The 11,653-nt window shown below is 50.3% G+C and overlaps 1 protein-coding gene across 1 annotated transcript; it reads right to left on the bottom strand.

Annotated features, from left to right (window-relative positions):
* Nucleotides 1–1,296: 1,296 nt before the first annotated feature.
* On the bottom strand, nucleotides 1,297–10,071 carry LOC113178228 (cocaine esterase-like). Its single transcript, XM_026382645.2, has 12 exons — nucleotides 9,996–10,071; nucleotides 7,402–7,606; nucleotides 6,289–6,430; nucleotides 5,488–5,621; nucleotides 5,156–5,414; nucleotides 4,625–4,723; nucleotides 4,204–4,344; nucleotides 4,014–4,094; nucleotides 3,636–3,783; nucleotides 3,115–3,252; nucleotides 2,561–2,633; nucleotides 1,297–2,090 (listed from the first exon to the last, which is right to left on the bottom strand). The coding sequence occupies exons 1-12, from the start codon at nucleotides 10,069–10,071 to the stop codon at nucleotides 1,904–1,906; spliced, it is 1,683 nt and encodes a 560-aa protein (XP_026238430.1). The 3' UTR covers nucleotides 1,297–1,903.
* Nucleotides 10,072–11,653: the final 1,582 nt, after the last annotated feature.

Below are 11,653 nucleotides of genomic sequence, written 5' to 3'. Positions count from 1 at the left end.
AGGGACACAGCCCTTCCATGACAGAGAGAAAATGCTTTGGAGGAACAAAAGGGTATATGGAGCTCATTTGGCACTTTTGGTTACTGAGAGAAAAGATGAGAGGATTTCTACTGGAGGGTCCACAAAAGTTTAGGGACAGCAATGGGGTGAGAGGGAAAGTCAACACATGGATGCCATAGTGAGTGGGGGATGGTCAGGAGGATGCAGAGGGAATTCTGAAAGATTTTGGATGGAGAGGTCCTCAGGGAGCCAGGGACAAGAATCTCTTCTGCTATGTGTCTGGACCTCATGACATGTCAAGGCCTCTTCCTGGACACACCCCACAGAGAAACATCTTCACAGCTGTGTTGTGATTGTGTCAGTGTGGGGCTCACAGTGTCTGCAGATCCACAGAGAATAAGAGGCAACTTCAGGAGACAGGACCCTGAGGACCCCACCTGTCTCTCCAGGATGCACCCAGCTGGCCCAGGCTCCAAAAGCCAATGGAAAAGCCCAGTCCTGCTTCTCATAAGGATGGGGCCAGTCACCTCCTTGGGACAGAAATAGATGAGTATGTTGTTAGATTGAAATGTTAATGATGGATGACATTTAATCTCCAGGTTGACTCAGGGATATGGAACTTTGGTTTTGCTTGTAGCCTGGATGGGTTAGACGTGGGAACTCTAAGTGTTTGGCCTGAAAGTTTGTGTGCTGCACATTCGTACATTGAAAGCCAGTCAGGTGGTAGAGTGCTTGCCTAGCCAGCACTAAGCTCTAGTGCATTAAGTTCTAATGCACTAGGCTCAATCCCCAACAACAACAACAAGCTAACACACACGCACACACAATGCATAACTAATAAAATCAGTCTACTACCTGGGCTTTCATTGAGAAAGAAAGAAAGAAAGAAAGAAAGAAAGAAAGAAAGAAAGAAAGAAAGAAAGAAAGAAAGAAAGAAAGGAAGGAAGGAGAGAGAGAGAAAGAGAGAAAGAAAGAAAGAAAGAGAGAGAGAGAGATGAATCATTGTGAGGAGCCAGGGTTTAGGAACTGTCAAATAGTCCCAAGAGAACTTGTTCACCCCTTCTGCCAAGTAAGGACATAGTGGGAAGGTGCCATCTAGAAACCAAAGCAAGACCTCCCCAGACAACAAATTGGCTAATATCTTTATCCTGGACTTGTCACGTCCAACACAGAAGACAACTCATTTGCATTGTTTATGAGCTACCCAGTTTATTTGTTTATTTGTTGATATTTTGTTGTTAGCACAGTGATCAAACCCAGGACCTTGTGCATGATTGGCAAGTACTTTACCACTGAGCTACTCTCCCAGGACTTGTTGTTTTACTTTGAGTTTGTGTCTCCCTAAGTGGCCAGCCTGTGCTACATATGTAATTCTTTTCCCTCAGCCTCCTGAGTGGCTTTGGTTATGGGCATGTGCCACTGTGCCAAGCTAGGTTATTATTGGAGTTGTTGTTGTTGTTGCTGTTGTTGTTACAGGAGCCTGATGGAGTAAAAGCCTGGGGCTTGTGGTGTCCAGGTTTTCTACAGAGGTCCCACTGGTATGAGAACATGGGGTACTTGCTGAGAGGTGGGCAAGAGGTTCAGAAAAGTACCAGCTCTGCTTCCTAAAACTTCTCTGTCAGCATGGGAGGGTGTGGCAACTGGGAGGAGAGGATAGGAGGGGTTGTAGGGAAGGAGAGGGGAGGAAGGAAGTGAGGGACTCAGGCACAGTGGGGTGAGGAGGAAGGTGGGCATGCATTGGGAATTACTGAGTGTGTCTAACAGGAGAGGACCCAATGGTGCAGTGGATGGATGAATAGCTATGTGAATGAGTGGGTGAACCCTGTTTAATGGGTGGGCATGTGTGGGCACCAAAGGAAGACCCCATCACACCTAGCACACCCCTCTCTTCCTGACAAGGAAGCTAGAGCTCTGTGTGCTTGTCCTCAGCCCCCTTTAGCTCCTGGATCTTCTGAGGCAGAGTCTTGGTCCAGAACTGCAGCCTGTGTGCCTTCAGGGCCTGGCCCACAGCAGGCTGGATGTCCAGCTGCAGGTACTGCTGGTCCTGGTCGAACAGTGGCCAGTGGGGTAGGCCTTCTCCGTTGGGGTTCCTGTGCACATGCCCTCCCAGGAAGGCAGGGCGAGGGTCAGTCTGAGCTCTGTTGAACTCAGACCTGACCTTAAACCCCAATTATGGACAGGGCAGCCATCCAGGCACACAGAGGTGTTGAGAATGGGGAGAGGTGTCCTAATGTAGGAAACTAATGACCTCTCACTAGTGTCATTTCACACATGGCACAGCAGCCTGGCCTGTGTTGCCCTTCCCTGTGAGAAGCTGGCTCCCATGATAGCCCAGCACTATGGCTCACTTTCTGGACCACTGTGAGAAGAGACCAGTGACCTGTACCCAAAAAGCACCCTCTTTTAGTGTGGGTCTTCCCATTGGGTAAGGGGCTAAGATGTGATGAAGGACACACAATTGCTAATGGGGTCACCTCAGACAAGGGGAGCAGTGGAGGGCTCCTTCCCCCTGGGTGGGCATGTGTAGGCACAGGAGGATGCAGTGTTCAAGTGTTCTCACCCATTTCGAGCAAAGTTGGCCCAGTACTTCATCATCCTCCTGTTCAGCAGCTCCTCCTCCTCAGTGAGCTCAACTGTGGTAGGAGGAAGGCAAGGGTCCAGGTCCTGGCCAACCCCATCCAGCTGTCCACACCTGTGCCACACTAACCACTCCAGCCCCAGGCTTGTGTCCCTGCCCTATCACAACAGTCCTGGGGCCAGGCCCTCTGCTTGTGCAACCTGCCTTTACTACTCCCAGCCTTTAACTGAATCAACACTGGGCTCATCCTTGCATAGAAATTTCCTTCTTTTGGACACTGTGAAGTCATTTAAGAAATGATTAGGCTTTTACCCAACCCCCTCTTCTCCTAGGCTTCACACCACGGTTGGGTTGACAATAGGTGGAAGGAGCATAGATTGGACTGGGAAAGGTCTGACCCTGAAATGACCCATTGAGTTGTAATATGGAAGACACTGGATCCCATGTTCTTTCTCACTCCAGTTTCTCATTGTACCATGAGAGCGACTGCCACCCTGTACCCATGAGAATACTTCTGTGGAACAAGGAAAACTCACCTATGATGCCACTGATGTAGGATCCAAAGACAAAGACTACCTCATCACCATGGTCAGCCTTCACATGTGGAGGCCTCATGTTCTTAATGCTGCTGGGCGGATGCTGGAACTCATAGAAGTAGACAGGAGCATGGGAACCTGGTGGGTGGATAGAATGTGTCACTCTTGGTGACAAGATTGCTAGGTCCAGCACTGTTTGAATCTTCACAGTGGCTTGGAAGCTCAAAATGGATCAGGGTGTAGTTGGAAGGCTCTTTGTTAAGTCATATCTTGGACTTCTTGGCTATGTGGTCACAAGCAAGTCCTTGAGTGCCACTACCTTAGTTCCCTCCTCTGTAAAATGTGTGTGATGTCTATCTCTTACTCTAGCCATAAGGATTAACTGAGATGAGGGCCTTCAGGTGCCTGGGACCAGGGTCTGGATAAAGACATGTGTCAGGACTTGACACTAGACCTCACCTGGGACCCACACCTCTGAGCTGTCTCCTAGGAAGCCAGGATTCAGGTTCAGATACACTCACTCTGATCATGTGCTACTTGGAGTGCAGGCATCACAAACATGAAGTCTGCCATCAACTCCTGGAACTGGAGTCGGAGGGTGTGGGGGTCCTCGTTGTCTCCCATGTACTCCTCCATCAATAGGTCAGCACATTCGGCACTAGACTTCATCTAGTCCAGGTGATCAGGGAGAGTCAGGTTAGGCAATCTCTGGGGCAGGGAGGCAGGAACTTGAGGGTAGGGATTGGTGTTTGGGATGTCAAGGAAGAGGGCAATGGTGTCAAGCTGTGCAGTGGCCCCACCTGCAAATTTACATAGATCAACTTTTGTTCCCATGGATTCCTGAAAAGGAAGAGTGTCTGGCTGCACTCTTGCCTGGATCAGGACCCCAGGAGTCTCACACTCTGTGTTGATATTCTCTGTAGAACAGCTTGCGCGGTCTCTCTGTCTATGTCTTTCTGGATTTCAGGGGGGCCCAAGAGCTGTGTGGTGAAAAGATAGTCTAGAGTTGGGGGTGAGATGACCAGGAGGTACGAAGTTCCAACCCACTCCCACCTGACACTATCATGGGAATTTAAAGAAGGGACTCACCATGGGAATGATCCAGCCATACTCATCATTGGTGACACCAATGATGCTTGGAACAGGTTGAAAATCAGCAGAAGCCAGAAGCTCCTGGGGGTGCCTGGGTAGGAAGGCCCCATCCACCACAGCAGGAATGATCTTGAAGGGCTAAGGGAGCATACAAAGTCCATGATTATGGGAAACAAAGTCTCTTTTCGAACAACACCTGAGTTACTTCCAATGCATCCTACTCATCCCATGATTCTCACACCAACATTCAGATATTATACACCTGGTTTAGCATATTTTTGTCTCAATTCCCATCCTGAGCTATGAGGATACAAGAATATCAAGCTTTGGAAATGATATCATTGTTCCACAGTAGAAATCACTGTACTTTCCTTACACCATGACCCCTGTCTCCTCACTAACGTCCATTCAGCCCTACCTTGGTAATAGCCAGCATTTCCTGTTCACTCTTGCCCCGCAGGCAGCTCACCAGGGCCTCTGACTCTACTTGCCCACAGGCAGACAGGTTGGCCACCATCTGTAAAGGCACCAAAAAGAGGCTGAATCATCCGACAGACAGGGAAGGGGTTGCAGCCTAAGGTCTCAGCTGTGTGCAGGTTACCCATAATTCTCAAAGGGAGCCATCTGTGTATTGCAGCAAGTATGAAATCCTTCCACCTTTCCTGAAGCTCAGGTGTCAGCCAGAGGAGCCATCACACCTGCTTTACATGGGTCTTCTGAGGATGAGGCCCCCAGGGTGTGTACCTTTGCAGACCCTAGAGCAAAATCAACAACTTGAGACAGAGATGTGTGGATTCTGACCTTTGAGCTCCTCAGAAACTCTGGGATGGGGGCCAGTTCTGGAGACACCTGCATAGTCTTTATTCCCATGAAATAGACAGAGTGGACAAGGCTATGAAGTTGAAGGGTGAGGCAGCAGATTTGGCCTTGGATAGTAAAGGATACTCACTGTGGAGACATCTTTAGATGAGCTGGTGATGAGGTCAGGCAGTAGGGCTACCCCACTCTCCATGATGGCACCATGGAATAGTCCTTGGGACATTGGAGACACCACATGTGAGGACACACTAGTGCCACCTGCAGACACGCCAAAAATAGTGACCCGATCAGGGTTGCCTCCAAAGTAGGCGATATTCTGCTGGACCCAGCGTAGGGCGGCCACTTGGTCCAGATAGCCCCAGTTGCCAGTGGCATGCTGGTCTCCAGTGCTGAGAAATGCAAGGATGATGATCAATGGATGGTCCTCTGTCTACTCATTGACCATCCCTGTCCCAGGCTCACCTGAAAAAGCCCAGAACTCCCAGGCGGTACTGGATAGTGACCACCAGTACATTTTCAATGGCTGCCAGAATAGAACCATCAAACTCGGAAGCCGAGCCCATCACCAAGGCACCACCATGGATCCAAACCATCACCTGGGAAATCAGGAGATATACCATGTGGTAGGCACCGTGCCCAATCCCATCCTGGCTATACCCCTAGTCTAAACACCACTTTGGTTGTGTGGCTACCCACACAGAGCTCTAGTAGGACCTCATGACCTAGGGTACTGGTGACAGAGTAAGATCAATTTGGAAGATCAGGCCTCCCATACTTTGGGTTCTACCCATGAATCAGAACCTGGAACGATTCCCCTCAGAACTACTCTGAAGGGAAAAGAAAAGTGATGTTTCTGTGATTACCCCACTTGAACATTAATTTAGAGTTTCATCCAATCTCTAGCCCCCAAATTAATCCATGGGCACCTGCATGGATCTCCTGGATACAAGCTGGGGAGTTGATCAGTGGGTTAGAACATTTGGCCTCTGAGAGCATCCAGGGCTCTTTGACTCCATTTCTAGGTTAGCTACCTGCCTTCTTGGAGAAATGAGAAATTTTCATGGTAGTTCACATCACAGAAGTGGCCAGCTGAACCTGTGACTTCCAGGGTCATCTTATTCTTATGTAATACTTGGAGTCAATCCCAGGCCTTCACAGCATTATGCTAGCTCTCTACCTTGAACCATGTCCCAATTGAGCTTCAAAACACATTACAAAGGAAATGTTCTCCCACCCTTCAACTGACCGTGACTTAACACTCACAGGCAGGTTAGAGCCCTCACGGGCATGTGCAGGCACATAGATGCTGAGGTACAGGCAGTCCTCTGACATGGGGACAGGAGGCAAGTTTGTACTCCCTAGGTTCAGAGCCTCTGTATTCATTGCATCTGCATTTTGCAGACACCTGGTGACAACGGAATACATTTACTCCAGGGGCTGAGCAGTGGTCAATTCAGACCTCAGGTCCTGACTGGATCCCAGACAACCTCACTCCCTGCCTTAACTGATGCCTTGCCTCACATGATCCTTCTTTCCAGTCATTTCCCACTGAGTTCCAGGCCACAGGCTCGGGGGAAGCTGGGATGGAGCCCAGACCCCCAGGGAGGCCTCAAGATTGTTGAGCACTTCATTCTACCTCCTTCTGAGCCTGGGCAATCATGACTCTAGAGCCCTTTCTGGGAAACCCTGGCTGCCCCTGTTGACAGTCACTATTTATTACTATCCCCACTCAGGCCTAGAACAGCATAGGTGTCCTCACACAGGTGGTGCCTGAGTGGATGGAGGTTAGTTTCTCACAGAAGGGCAATGGGGCATCCCACAGCCCAACTCGAGACTCTCAGAAAACCTCACCCCTCCACTGAGTCTCCAGCTGTAAGCACATGCCCCTTTCCCTTGGCCCTCTGGGTGGGGTCCCCAAGGAGCCACCACTGTTGCCCTCCTCAGAGATCTGCACCATCAACTGCTGGAGTCAAGGTCTTTTATAGGTTCAGGGAGCCAAGCTGACCCTCTTCCAGACACATGTCCCCTGGTGGGAGAGAACAACTAGAGTAAGTCAAATCCAGGGACATGTGTTTCTGCATTAGCACCTGGAGCTAATGCTTTTTCGGCTCCAACCTTGAGGCAGGGGCCTAGCAAAGTTACTTCTGCATTGGAAAAATGAGTGTGGGAATTGCCCCAATGCAGAGGGATATATTTCTATATATTTGTTTAGATAGGTCCTAGGTTTCAAAGCCAGTGCATTAGGTTGCTAAAAACGCATTACCACTAACCTACAGCCCCAGGCATGGCAGTGCAGTCTAGATGAAGGAGCCACTGCGGCCTGGCCCAGGGCTCGGAGTACCCACCCCAACCCTGAGGTTTCACAGGAGAGCTTACATGGCCGGGTGAGAGGTCCCATCCCTCACACCACTCCAAGGTTCAGGCGGCTCAGGGGCTGCAAAGCGCAGTGGTCCTACAGGTGGCTTGGCAAAGGGAATTCCCAGGAAGGTGTGGACCCCCGCATCAGTTTCCTTCACATGGACGAGACTGCCCCGCACCTGCCCGGTGTGGGTGATCCGGATGGGGCTGACTGAGTCCTGGCCTGTGGGCAGAGAGATGCACTTCAGGCTCAGGTCTGTCCACTCAGCTGCTGGCCCACAGCACTGTAGCCTGGTTGGCCCTCCTCAGCTCCGCCCTGTGGAAGGAGCCTGATCTGTCAACATTCACTTCACAATCTTTTTGCCCTTCCCTGTTCCTATCCCCACCACCACTATCACTCAACCTGGTCACAGCCTATCCTTCCAGGCTCACCAGGCCCCTGTGACTTGCCACCATCCTTCAGCACTAGCATCTGCCAGCAGAATGTCTTTTGGGCTGATGGGGCAAGAGTGTCCATTGCACTCACTGTGCCAGGTCATGTCACACAATAAATAGGAGGACTATGGGAATGGAACTAAAAATTTCTATCCTTAAGGATCTCATACTTGATAGGACAATAAATGACATAAAGAAGTATCATTCATGTAAGGAGAAACAGACTGTGGGAGGAGAGCTATGAGTTCAGGCCATGAAAGTCTTGTCCCTACTGGTGTTGGGGATCAGGGCAAGGAGGCAAAGGAGAGTCAAGCTAAATATATCTGGTTTGTCCAAGTCATGATATTTGTTAAAAGATGATGTTGGGCATGTTGGGTTTAACTCTTCTCTCTACCCCAGAATGGGCCCACTCTTGAGTGCTATGCAGCCCCCAGGCTGTCCCAGTCCTCTCTCTGTGCTCCAGAGTGCAGAAAGTTGGCAGTCAGGTCCACAGTCCTCCTGCTATTGTACTCAACTCCACAGCTCCCACCTCACTGGAGCCTTCCGTCTCCCAGGCTCCAGTTCTCACTCTAGAGCTTGGCAGATCTGAGCTGGTTTCCATAAGAAAACGTTAAGAACTTCAAACTTCCTCCTCTCTCCCATGAGATGCGCTAGGTTCTGATGTTTGATGCTCCCTGGTACAGGTCAGGCCAGGGCAGTATACACTTACAGAACCAGAGAAGGAAATTGTCCAGCATCCCTCCAAGTCCAAAGGCACACTATGTCCCTACCAACATGCGGTCTACCCACAGTGTCTTGCCGGAAGGGATCTTGTTCCATGTAACTCATATGACCACTGGCCCCTAATGCCTGATATAAGTTACTACAAAGGACAAAGCCTGCGAAATACTCCTGCTCACAGTTGGGTGACATTATGTAGCTGCTTCCTTGAGGACAAGCCCTGCATGAAACAGCAGTAGGAATCTCACCCATGTATGTTTGTAGTGGTGTGAAGTGTCCCCATGTCCAGACGTAGAAAAGCTTACATCAGAAAAGATGGGTTTGTGACCATTTAGGTGAGAGACAAAGATGAGTTGTGTGTAAGTCCTGGACCCTATTTAAGACCTAGATGGGCCTGTGGAGGAGCCAGGACTGGGTGGGAAGAAGACTGTGGAACTCATTTCTATACTCTCTCATGACTCAGTTTTTCTTTTTTTAATTTTTGGACGTGAGTTAAAGAAAAAAGGACTGTTGAAAATAGAATCTGTCAGTGAAGCTAGAAAAATCTTCCTAGTTCTCTAAGATGCCAGGTAAGGGAGGAAGCCTGTCAGCGATGATCCAAGGGGGACAGGTGAACATGGATTCCTCTGTGCAGATTAGACTGGGAAAGTTAGGTCTATGTCCAATGCCCACAATAGGAGCCGTTGGGGTGGGAGGGATCCAGGGCTGCTGACACTCCCTGGGCATGGTACTCTCCTGCCAACACCTTCTGATAAGGGCCTAGAGACTTCTAGCAGGTACAGAGCACATTGCTTTTGTCCTAGAACAATCCAAGCCATGCCAGTTCAGGTTCACCAGTGAAGAGAATTCACCAGTCATTCAGATCAGCTTTGAGAAGTGGTACCACGGCTACTGTAACCCCCAGGGACAGTAACCTTGTCTGTGGCCCCTTTGGAAGGTGCCAGCACTTCTCTGGCCAAGGGGTCAACACACTCAGAGCCAAATGTAACCAGCAGGCTCTTATATTGCTGTTGTTATTATCCAAGGGTGAGTAGTAGCTACAGCCACAGCCACACACAGGAGGGAAAGGTCCCTGTCCCTGTTCGTTTTCCAAGAGGCTTCTGACTTGCCCATTCCCTGGATTCCATTCCCACAGTCCTCTGCCCACCCAGTTCTGGCTCCTCCACAGGCCCATCTAGGTCTTAATTAGGGTCCAGGTCTTACATACTACTCTCTTTGTCTCTCACCTAAATGGTCACAAACCCATCAGAATCCCCTCACACTAGCTCACTCCTCCATGGGGGTGTCCTTGAGCAGGTCTGACCCTCTCTGGCTCACCCTCCTGCCCCTCATCCCCTTCATCTGTCTCCTCTACCAACTCCCCCGCCCTGGTGCCTTCCCTCCAGGCTCAGGCTCTGTCTCTGGGCACTTTGGCAGATCCAGCCCAGTCTCTACCTCCCTCCCCATGGCAGCCTCACCCTGGCCCTGGATGAGGAGCATCAGGAGCCCATAGGCCACGATGATGAGCCAGGCAGGAAGTCGATGCAGGCACATGGTCGACTCCCAGGGCTGCTTCTGTATTCCCTGGGCTTCACCTGGAAATGCAGAGCAGCATTCTGCCCAGGGGGACTTTGAACCTGACAGTGAGGAGGCAGGGAAATGGGTGGTGCCCTGCAAGGGGTGTGCTGCAGGAGAGTCACTCTGAACTCTCAGAGGTCATGGAGCCGCAGTGGGCAGCGGGCAGGGCCCTACCCTTCTTTTTCCCTTGGGCACCTCCCAAGGTGCCACACAGCCTCTGCAGCCCCTCTGAGATCCAGGACCCTCTCCTCACACCTGGAGTCACTAATTCTCTGTCCTTGCAGTCACAGGCCCATGAGGGTGTCGGGAAGGAGAGGAGGGAGCAGAGAGCTGGATGTAACTGGAGGAACCTGGGGGGCTTCTCTGAGGGGGCAGAATGAAGATTTCCAGAGATGGACAAATACAGGTGACCTAGCTGGAGTGAGGGGAACTGCTTACACAGTGGCAGGGAGATGTGACTGTGACCTTCAAAGCTGACTGGGTGCCCTTCAGTTGTCCCTAATCTTCCAAACACCATAATCTGAGAACCTCTGAGGGCCCCTCCCTTCTCAGTCTGACCCTTCTTTGTGAAGGCATTTCTGTAGATACCCCATCAACACAAAACCAAGGTCCAGTTTACAGTCACTTATCCTCTGGAAAGATGTGAAATGAGTGCCTGTCTGTCCAGGGAACTCCCAGGGATTAGATGCCTCTGGGAGATTCTGAATCATCCTGAGCCCTGCAGGGGTGAATGGAAGCCAGTGTGGGTGAGGAGAACCTGCTCAATCTGACTTCCCTGATGAAGGGGTGTGGGGCTCAACTTCAGGCAGCCTAGAGGTTCCCCTGCAAACCATCCTTGGCTAGATTCTCCGCACCCCTCATAGGCTCTTACAGCTCAGTGTTGTGTCCTTCTCAGCCACTTTGGGGAGCAATCAGCTTCATCCAGATGTCAGGAGACAGCATGCTGAGAGCACTGCTTCTCCTTGACCTCCACCCAATCCACAAGGCTGCTGTCAATTCAGTTCCTCTACAGTATTCTCTGCTCCCAGCCATCTCCCAGCCCCTACCTGGCCAGATGCTTACTCTGCCCTGAGTCTCCTGATCTAATTCATAGCTGAGCTTTGGGCCCCTCCCAGTTGAGTCCTATTATAAGCTCCTTTGTGTCAACTGGACAACAAGTGCTTCTTCCTAATCTGGAGTCTGCTAGGGTGAAGGTTCCCATGGGCTCTGCCCTTTATGTCACCATCTTACAGAGGCCTTGGCTTTGACAATGACCAAGATAATAGTAATAATGTGAAATGAAGAAGAGTCTTGGCATCGTATCTGTATATGTTGGTATATATTATACCTTATACATATATAGAGGAGAGAGAGAGAGAGAGAGAGAGAGAGAGAGAGAGAGAGAGAGAATGGAAGATGGAAGCAGAGTCTAAAAGTCAAAACAAACATCTGCAATGAGATCCCCCAACAAGTGGTTTAAGTACAATTTGATCTAAGACCATCAGAAAAGTGTTGAAGAGGATATGGAGCAACTGGTACCCTCATAAATGGCTGGTAGGGATACAAAGTGACGGAGTCT

This window comes from Urocitellus parryii, chromosome 15 (genome assembly GCF_045843805.1).
Source record: "Urocitellus parryii isolate mUroPar1 chromosome 15, mUroPar1.hap1, whole genome shotgun sequence".
Taxonomy (NCBI): Eukaryota; Metazoa; Chordata; class Mammalia; order Rodentia; family Sciuridae; genus Urocitellus; species Urocitellus parryii.
This window is presented reverse-complemented; position numbering and strand designations above follow the sequence as displayed.

Excerpts from the sequence above, each read along its gene's own strand:
- LOC113178228 (XM_026382645.2), bottom strand. The coding sequence starts at position 10,071 with ATGTGCCTGCATCGACTTCCTGCCTGGCTCATCATCGTGGCCTATGGG. Across the intron at positions 5,415-5,487 it reads GGAGTTCTGGGCTTTTTCAG|CACTGGAGACCAGCATGCCA; the intron begins GTGAGCCTGGGA and ends TGCATTTCTCAG. Across the intron at positions 4,724-5,155 it reads CATCTAAAGATGTCTCCACA|ATGGTGGCCAACCTGTCTGC; the intron begins GTGAGTATCCTT and ends GTGCCTTTACAG.